The 10,894-nt window shown below is 30.3% G+C and overlaps 1 protein-coding gene across 1 annotated transcript; it reads right to left on the reverse strand.

The window, feature by feature from the left end:
* Positions 1 to 665: 665 nt before the first annotated feature.
* Positions 666 to 7,113, reverse strand: LOC135949604 (uncharacterized). Its single transcript, XM_065499202.1, has 2 exons — positions 6,970 to 7,113; positions 666 to 1,952 (listed from the first exon to the last, which is right to left on the reverse strand). The coding sequence occupies exons 1-2, from the start codon at positions 6,988 to 6,990 to the stop codon at positions 822 to 824; spliced, it is 1,152 nt and encodes a 383-aa protein (XP_065355274.1). The 5' UTR covers positions 6,991 to 7,113; the 3' UTR covers positions 666 to 821.
* Between the last annotated feature and the right edge of the window lie 3,781 nt (positions 7,114 to 10,894).

Here is a 10,894-nt window from a genome sequence, read left to right on the forward strand (position 1 = left end):
AAAACTAATGCATTGAATTAAAATAAAATGGTCCATGATTTTCCCTACCTCCATACAATTGTCCCCCGGAGTACTGTTTGAGCAGTCCTAAATATCCTTATAAAATGTTGCACAAAATAAGTTGTAAGTACTCTGAAATTATACTGTAAAGTATTGCGGAAATCGGGCTACATTTGCCCCTAGTCGCCTTCAGAAAATAACTTGAACATAAATTTCGTAAAAGTGTAAATTGTGTAAAAGTCTGTCAATGCAAGGTAAAAAATCTGGCTGCGTTTGGATTTCAAGCGAGATTAGTATTATAAATTTGCTGAAATTTAGCTTTCTAGGTATTTTGGGTGCTTCAAAAATCTTCCTAAAATATCAAAAATCTCATAATATTCCGGGATTTGTTAATCCCGAAAAATCCCGGGATTCTTTTTCACAAATCCCGGGATTCGGGAAATCCCGATCCCGAAAAATCCCGGGATTTTCGGGATCGGGATTTCGGAATTGGCATCCCTAATCCAAACGTATTAACTAATTATTAAGTATATAAATTGTTAAATTTTATACGTTCTAATAAGAATTTCAGTTATAAATTTGTCTGAAGTCGCAGCTAAAATTAAATGTCAAGCTATATAGAGGACATGTGTATCCCATATGCGAGTGTGCGAAACAAAATATAGTTTATTTTTTTATTTTATTTATTGTTTAATTTATTATAAAAAAATGTTTACAATTAGTAAAATTAAACTTCTTAGATTTAAGATAAAATAATTTATAGTTACTACACAAAAATACGATTAAATTAACTTAACTTCGTACAAGTCTATAAGTATTACTCAGACTTCAATAACAAACGCTGAACGATATTTTCGATTTGGCTTGGACAAAACCGACGACTTGGACTTTTGTGGACGACGACGGGAGCGAATTGATTTTGGAGGCACACTCTTGTGGAAACTGTCTCGGAATTGATGTGGTACGTTGGCAATATATTCATCTTCAAATTCAGGTTGTTTAAATTGATGTTCATTTTCGGCCGTTTTCAAAAGTTTCTGAAACTTTGGACTGGTAAGGAGTTGAAGCTTCAAGGCTTCATCCAACATCTTTTCTTGATCTTCAATATATTTTTCAATTTGCTTTTTGGAAGCCACACCCTTGTAGCGGTCTCTTAAATTTGTCTTGAGATGTTTAACAGCCACTTCTGGATTCTCATATGATTCAGTATCGGGTTCATAGGCATTATAGCTGGCACCATAAGCAGATGCAGACTGAGGATGATGATGATGATGGTGAGATGGTATTTTAGAGTTGGGTGGTGAAATGACATGAAATGGATCGGGCTCATAGAGTTTGGAATATTTTAGCTTTTTCGAAGATGTTGATGGCAAATAAGAATCAGAACCATGTTCTTCGTGAGAAACATCCATGGAATAGCCGCCCATATTAGGTATGGTTGTATATTTTGAACTCTTTGTGGGATATGGTGGTATTGTGGACTTTTTGGGTATTGTTATGGGATGTTGAACACGTATATGAGTGCCAATGGTATATTCCCGACTGTCATTCTCTCCGAATGGATGTTTGGCTTCATTTGAGTATTCATCGGATGTAAAACTTTCAGACGAAATATCATCTTCATCCTGTGGAGAGAAGATATAGAAATTAATAGGAGAAGTGAGAATAAAAAAGAGTAAGTAGGTGATGAAAAATATACATACCGAACTGTAGCCCTTATACTTTCGTTTCCTGGACTGCTTCGATGATGATCTATGATTGCTTTCTTCCGGCTTCGAATCACTCTTATAAGTCAAAGGCACAAATCCACTACTAGTACCGCCCCCATGATGAATCGAATAATGCGATGTGGGTGTAACTACAGAACTGAAAAAGCCTCTGCCAAATGGTGATGAACTTTGTCCGCATTCTATTATTATCACACTTCCAAAGATCAGCAATATGCTCAGAAACTGTAATGAAAAGGTGAATTGTAAATAATTGCAAAAATATATGTACATAACAATAAAAATTGGTGCATGGATTACTGCAAAATCATTCAAATTTACCATTTTACCAGTTTAATTAAAATTACTCAAAACCGTCAGTCAGTCAGTTCAATGTCATGGTTTAATGACTGTAACTTTCAAATGCTTTTATAATTTTTAAGCAAATAATTACGATTTCTTTTTTCAATATTTGTAGGAAATAATGGTGAGAATATACATACGTAGTTGGTAAGTTTTGTTATCTTGCTATTATCTCATTATTCAAAATTATGCTTTTTTTATTACTTCATTTTATTTAATTATAACATTAACAAATTAAAATTGTATCAGTTCAAACTAATTTTACGTAATACAGGGTTCTGTCATAGTTTATGTATGAGATATGAAAAAACAGAATTAAACTTCATACATGTATTCGGGAAATAATATTCTCTACAAATATGTCTATAATTGCCAACTATTTATGCTGTACTTTCGATTTAGATAGAGTTTAATCGTTCTTGCCTTTAATCTATGATAGACTTTCGAATTTCCGAATATACTACTTAAACTTATATTTCAACAGTAGTTTAGAAATAGTATATTTTGTATATAATTCGGTAAGCCGTAACGTAACGGTTTACGTTAAACACTTAAATAGAAGAGTAAGAATTGTCTACTCGTTGCACATGCATATTGTAGGCAATAATGATCCCAGATAACAGAGCCATTTGCCAATATACATAGGTCTTACTAAAGAGATGTAAAGTTATTTTGTGACACCTCTAGCTTTATTTATTGTCATGGTAATGTGCGAAACAAAGTTCAATTTATGGTCTAGTAAAATTCCGAGATCATGGAAATTTCTAACAGATTCAAGCTGGTAGTTACCCAAAGTATAGTTGACTGGAATATAATTACTTCTTGAAAATCGCATAAGTTCACATTTTCCTTAGTTTAATTTCATTAAGTTTTCACTGCACCAGGAAAATAAATTGTTGAGATCGGGTTGGAGATATAATTCATCCACATATTAAGAGAAGCTCAAATAGGGTTTAAAGAAGTGGCCACTTAAAATCCGTACGGATTAAAGCTAGCATAACTTTTAAATGAAACAACGTATGTTAACATTTTATACATACAATTAAAGGTAATTTATTAAGCTTTAAAAAAGTATAACTGTAGGTTTATGTGTCTTTATTGCGAATAAATTTTCTGGCTTTTCTTCAGCTGCACAACTTTTCTTCCCACTTCTACCGTTATTCCAGGATATTTATTCCTTTTTGTTCTCATCAAAATCTGGTTATTTACTGTACCTGCACTCTTTTTCAATTTACGTTTAACAATTGCCCAATATATCTCGATTGGACGAAGATTTGAGCAATTTGTTTAATTGATGTGTTTTGGTATAACATCAATATTATTCTCATTATACCACTTCATAGTTGTATTTGAGTAATGACAACTTGTCATTGAGTAATGACAACTTGACTGAAACTTTGTATCAGATGTGTGATGGCTTATAAATAACAGAAATCGCATTTCCAAACTGTCTTTTTATATATAATTCAGAAAATTCTTTAAAAACATGTCTGTAAAGTTTGACTCTTCAAACCGCAGCTACGGATTGCCTGCAAAATTAATATTTTTGTTAAATTTTACGTATTCATATTTAAAGCCCACACAACCTCGAGCTACCGAGTTGTAAAAATTTTGACCTGATATCAGCCGAAAATCAGATTTTGGCTATCTTGTAACCCGACAGATAATTCTACAGATAATTCTTACAGATTACTTACATTTAATTAATTAATTGTACAACATAAATAAGTTTAATTTAAATCTATTCAAGCTGACATTAAAATTTAATATTTGCCCTATGCAAAGTGTCCTCAAAAATGTGGTGTCTCCTGATATCTCTCGGCGGATTATATAATGTAAAATGTTTACAAATTTCGGTACATAATATTTGACCAGACAAAACTTTATAGACAAACATTACACAACAACAAGATCTGCGATCATCCAATGTTTGAAGACCAAACTATTTTCTCTTAGATGCATAAGAAGGATCATTAGGCCATCATAATAATGTAAAAGCAAAGTTTATAATTTTTTTTTAATCGTAACTATTGTTTTTAAATGGCTCCTATTTAACAAAAATCATATCTTCTATTATTGGTCTATTTCGAAGTAGATTTAGATTTCGAAGACATTTAGAGTACTACATAAGATCTAAATTAACTCCAATTTCGACGATAATCCAATACTTCAATAGAGTTAGATAGTATAAGTTAAGAAGCACATATCTAAACATCATTCAAATTTCCAAATAATCGGTTCAGGGGCAAAAACTATGGCGTCATCTATGGGTCAAACTTATAAACTTTATATAAACTTTTGTACAACAAATTCATACTTCTCTTTTATTAATATACCTAAAGATAGATTTTGTACTCGAATTTGTTGTACGGTATCATATTGTCGGTTTTGTCAAACAATAATTTCTTATTTGTTATTTTGGTAATTTATTCATTCGCATTGTATGTTGGTTGCTGCACTGATGCCAACCATTGTTATTATTTCTTATTTAGGTTATGATATATTGAAATATATTCATAATGCAAATGTATTGTTGTAATATTAAACAAAAAATGATTCAACAATAAAGTGAATGTTTAAAATATATTTATTGTATCTTCATTATTTATGTGAACTAATACTAAATATGTACATTAGAGTTAATTTAAAAAATTTGATTTGCGGGCATCATAATTTTTCTGAAGGTTTTTACGTAAATAAAAATAATGGCGTCCTGCTTTTTGGAAAATTTTCACTCCTTGTGGTGGTTCAATGAGTGAAAAGACGCGCATTTTGAGCACATTTTTCTGTAGAGTAAAAACGTTTGAATATATTGCGAATATGTTTTTTTACCAGTCAATTCTGTATCAAAAATTAATACAGTTGATGTTTTTTGAATCCTTAAAATAGTTCCAAAAACCCACGGAAATCTCATAAAAATATAAAAAAAAAAATTTTAGTTTTTTTAAACATGCACGATGAAAAGGCATTTTATGATTAGGAAAACGGCATCAATATTTCCCAAGGACGCCATTATTAATATTTACGCAAAAACCTTCAGAAAAATTATGATACCCGCAAATCAAATGGAAGTAGCCTGGTCACAAACGAACTCTACTAAGTATATCTATCTAGCTAAATGTAGAAATTTGGCTTTAAAATATGAATTCAATATATTAACAATAACAGACTGAGCTTATGACCACCACTGTCGATATTACATTAACCCTTTCTGGACGGAGGTTTATTTTGAGAACCAAAATATATATGGTAGAAATTTAAAAAATATGGAAAAAATATTATGTTCGTCCTAAATCGTCCTTTTATCCTGGGACATATAATCCCAATAAGCATTTTTTGTGGGAAATATAATCTCAATCAATGTTCTTGATGGGTGATTCGAAATTAAAAAATTAATAAATCATCAGAATATTATTTAATTTTGATGAAAGTACACATTTATTTATAGCATTTTATAAATGTAATTAGGGATTTAATTTGTGGAATGGTCCAAAACACTTATAACATAAAGCGTCGTTGCAGCTTGAGCATATCATCTTTGTACTCTTTTCGATACCCAGTGAAGACCAGATGCTCCACTGGCATACTGGTCTAATAAAATAAAAATGAAGAAAGTCGGGAAATATTTGAAAACTGGACCCTCTGATATAAAAAGACTGGATGGATCAAGATGGGTAAAAATGTTGAAAATTTAATTTTCAAATACGAATATTTCCTAAGCTATAATAGGTAACGATAAGGTTTTATATAGTGCTGGACTATGAGATTCTTTATATGTAATTTGCTTGAAATCAGAATCCAAACGAAGAAATAGAATCGTTTTTTAAAATTTAACATACCCGAGATGACATACTTTGGGATCCCCTGGCCGTGCCCCTTGAGGTCCAAACTCAAAACTTGAACTCGACATGACTTCCTCTTTGCGCATGGGAAATTACATTCAAATTGGACTAAGTGTTTAGATGTTACAGATTTATTTCCCTCTATTTTTTTCTATACCACTGTGCGACAGTCTTCCAAACTGCTCAAATTTCAACAATGTTGTGAAATTCATTGTCAAGCTGCATGAATACTTCGACATATACCGTTATTCAAATATTATAATGAACTTTTAAACATAGTTTATGGGTTTTGTAGATAAGAAATTGCATTGAAAATAAAAAAAATATAAATACCGGGAAGGTTAGATTCTCGTAGATTTGTTCAAGTTTGTCTACCTATTCAAAACGGTTAAAAGGTGACGGTAACGCTACACAGTTATATTGGTTACCATATTTTTTGTTATTTCGGTAACGGTATTTTAAAGATAACGGCAATTTCATCCTGATGTTGCCAATCGAATGATTCGATTGCACACATAGAATTTTTCGATTCCAGCAACAGAATATCAGTTAATAAGAAAGAATTTCGGTTGGAGAAACCAAACTTTTGTTACCCCTTTTAAAATTTCGTAGCCACAACTGTAAAATTCGGTCATCAAGGCAGAATCATTCGATTGGCAACAAATTCGGTTGCTATTACGAATCTGTTTTCTCTATGTAGAATATCGGGACCTTCTGAGAATCTAATACAACCAAAAGACAATCAAAGGGACAGGCGAACATCACTTACCCCAATTTTCTCAATCTCTGGTTATTTTTTATCGTGACGATAAATTGACAGTTCTCATACAAAAAAAATATTAATTGGAGGTTTATCGTTACGAAAAACGATAACCAGATATTGAGAAAATGGGGGTTAATCAAGTACTGATTCTCCAACATTACAGTACAGGAACTACAAAATACATCTCATGCAATATCAAAGGCAATAAACAAAGAATATACTTGAAGTATTCTCACTATTTTTTATAATTTTTTTCACGGTGTTACACTTTGACTAATTACTGAGTAGTACTTACATTCATTATTATAATTTTCATTAATTTAACAGAGTATCACAATATTTTTGTTGTGCGCCTAATGCGGCAAGCACATGGGTTTTTAAAGTTTTAAAATTAATAAATTTACACTATTGCAACATTAGATGCCGCCAGTTTGTTGTTTATAATACTTTGTTATGATTACGATACACGGTTTCTTAAGTTGATTTTTAATTATTTTTTTTTCGGTTTTTATTTATTATTTATATTTTATATTAAGTTGTAGTTGACCGCACGTTGTCTGCACTGAAACTGAAAGTTATTCCAATGAGTGCAATGGTTTTATGCCAACTTCCTAATGACTAAAAAGTCGTACGTAAATAAAATTTTTAATCTGCGCTTCGTTTGTGTGTTTTGAAAAACATCAATTGAAATTTTACTGCAAGACAACACCAAGAAGTAGTTGCTCTAATCTTGGTGGCAACATTTAATGTTGTTGATCGGCAACAGATAATGTTAATAATGATGTTTATAATGATAATTATGTACGTATCTATGATGTTGTTGGTTGGTGATGATGAGAAAAATGTGTGTTTTTCTAAAACAATGCAAAAACTGTTTTCAAACTTTAAATAAAAATAGAAAAAATTTCAACTTTTGCTTAAGAGTTTACTTTTTTTGTTGCTTTCAGTATATGGTGGATATCAGTGGATGTATGTATGTAATTTTCTATGAACGAATGAATGTATTTACACAATTTTGAACATTACAAAATACTTCTTCATTTACTCGTTTATGGATTTGCATAAAAACAACATTTGCATTCGATGCATCCATGAAGGAAACGGCCATAAATTATTTACTATTTATGCAAAGTAGTCGTATATGATAGGAAAATGGAAATCATTTTTATTTCACCAACATATTTTGGAAAAGAGTGTGTGATAATCATTTTAATATAAAAAACTGTGCAATTAATAATTCGAATTGGTTTATCAACAAGTTTTACCAACTTAAAATTCAAAAAATTTGAATTAAAATAAAATTAAATAAAAATTGAAAACCGAGATGGAATTTCATAATAAAGATAAATAATAACATAATAATAATGGTTTATATATACGTTTTTTGGTCCATAACTCTGGTTTCACTTATAGATTTTGACCATTTCCAATACCAAACATTTCTATGGCCTCGAGGCATTATCATGCTAACAACAGACAGACACATAGCACATAGCTAAATCGTCTTAGAATAGACTTTTTGGTTCTATGACCAATATTTCGCATATTTGTTGATGGGTATAAAAATATATTTTAGCATATCTCGAGAATAAATTATACGACTTGGTTAATTCGAATTCGAATTCATAAAGCTAAATATGTACATTAGGGGTATAACTATTGTCATTTTTTGCAAATATGCAAATTGGCATAGCATAGTCGAATAGAGCATGAAAAACCACGGTATTATTTTTTCGCGGTTGTTTTTCAAGTTTTTCATTAAATTTTTTAGATTATTTTGAAAAATAATATATTTTATTATAATAATTACTGCGGACATACTTCAAAAGATAATTTTTAAATAAGAGAAGTATCCCTCACACTTGCAAAAAAAATTAAATTATTTATATAATTTTAGAAATTTGTGTTGGTGCGAGATGTTTTTGATTCCAAATGACCTAAAAAAATAATTATCATTACTAATACATTACTAATACAACATTGGCCATCACGTGGTGGTATGCCAAAAATTTCGCCAAAATTAGTTATATACCTAATGTACATATGTTATAAATATTGATTTTGACAGAAATTACGATATAAAATTAACAGTAACACATTTCCTTTGTGGATATTTAATAGGGTATTCAAATTATTCGATTTTTCTCTTGTTCGAATAAAACGAATAATTCGAAAAGTTAAGAATGAAGTTTTGATGTATGTTTTTTAATATTTTATTGTTAAAAAAAAACAAAAAATAACGTTAAAGTTAAAAATTAAAGTACTGATAATGTTAAAAAACATTCGAAATACGCAAAAAGTTTATTACCATACTAGACAAAGATGTCCAATGATGTTTAACATCATGTATAAGACTAAGGCCCGTTTTCTCAATGTATCGACAAACTGCCTGTTACTAAATGTCGACATAATTTTATTAGGCCGATAAACTGTCCGTTAACAATTTTGTTTTTCTCAATCTACCGACAAAAAAGATTATTTTCAGTTGGCAATACCTCTCAAAATAGATGTGAAAGTTGGGAACCCTGCCTTCAATTGACAACATGTTTACATAAATCAGCTGTTTAACGTGGCCATCGACAGCCGGAATCTTTTGAAATATTCATTATCCTCTATGTCTGCCAGGTAGTTAGGCCTGGCATGATAACATTTTTAAGCATTCACTTGGAATTCATGTTCTTCGTGTTCATCCTCCATCAAATTAATGTTAATTCCTCTATTAAACTTTTTTTTATAAAATCTATTTAATTTCGTTTACAAAAACACAAACACATACAAAGCAGTCAGCTGATTGAATTTATCTGTACGATAAATAAATAATTGGCAAATGAGGTCGGGTTAGCTTTGCGACAGAATAGAAGCAAAAGAGACATTGAGAAAACCAAATTTCTTTAATCTGCAGTTTTTCGTTGGGAAAAAAGATAATCACCTAATGATAAAACGGCCCTAACTCCTTGTTTTTCTTGCCAAAAAACGTAAAAGTCTCCAATATTTTGTTTATCATTAGATTTATTAAATATTTTGCAAAATTTCTGTTTAGAAAACAATTGTAAAATCATTCAGCCTTTTTTTTTACTAAATAACAAATATTTTATTCCGTACCTTTTTTTTTGATTGGTTCAAGTCCTAAATTAAACATTTTGAAAGACTTGCTTTTAGAATTGTAACTTCTTGCAGTAATATTTATATATCTATAGAAGGAGTTATCGGACCATTCATATACAGTGATGAAAATACTTTTTTAAATTTAAAAAAAAAACTATTCGAACAAATGTTTTTTCCAAAAAAATTAAAAAAACAACTTTGGAAAAAAAAATAAATTTTGTTTACCTAAAAATATTTAAAATTTTTATTTTGAAATGTGGTATAGGCGGGTAATGTGGTATAGCTGCTTATCTCTAAAACTAAGAGCATAGGAGTAACGGTACTAAGCTTAAGAGTTCTATGATCTCAGAAAATTTACATTGGGTGAGTTTACTTCATTTTTGCAGGTCATGGAAATAGTCAGTTGTAAAAAATCAGCGCTGCAGCGTGAGCTTGTGGTAGACTTTTTTTGTGATCTGTTAAAAATTATTTTTTTTCTAAAATCACGTGTTTTAAATTTCATTAATTTAATTTTAAAGTCAAATGGGAATATTTTGCTATTGAAGAACACGTGCAACAATATTGCATATTTAGTGTATATGTTTAATTTTATAATAATGTCAATAAACCACGTGGTCGGCTAATGTGGTATAGCTAAAGAATTTCAAACAAATAATATGCCAAAGAAAGGAGAAGTAATAAAATGGGCAGCGGAAGATTTGAAGAAAGCTATCTGAGCTATTAGAAGCAACAAGATAGACATTAAGGGTCCTCATGTAAACGCTTATATGCCTCGTAAACTGTGCAATCTGTGCATTTTTATACTCTCGCAAATGAACTGTCAACAAATGTATGGAAATTGGTTTGCACAACTCGGATAAGTTTGCGCGACAATTTAGACTCGCAAACTTGAATTTATTATGCATTTGATGAATCAGCTGCTTTTGTTTACTTTTATTAATAAGAAATAAAAATCAAATAAAATATAAAAATTTTGAGCATGTGAAAATTGTGTAACTTTAGAACAGAATGATTGTATTAAATGACATTGTATATGAAAGCATTAACCAACAGCTAGAACATAAATAAAATCTTACAAACTATGTATATCACCGTTTGTTCCAAAGATTTAACTT

This window comes from Calliphora vicina, chromosome 1 (assembly GCF_958450345.1).
Source record: "Calliphora vicina chromosome 1, idCalVici1.1, whole genome shotgun sequence".
NCBI classification, from domain to species: Eukaryota; Metazoa; Arthropoda; class Insecta; order Diptera; family Calliphoridae; genus Calliphora; species Calliphora vicina.

What these genes read in the sequence shown, in the direction of transcription:
- LOC135949604 (XM_065499202.1), bottom strand. Translation starts at nt 6,990, where the DNA reads ATGAAAATTATAATAATGAAT. An exon ending in TGAAAATTATAATAATGAAT is followed by an intron (nt 1,953 to 6,969) that starts GTAAGTACTACT and finishes TTTTCATTACAG; the next exon opens with TTTCTGAGCATATTGCTGAT.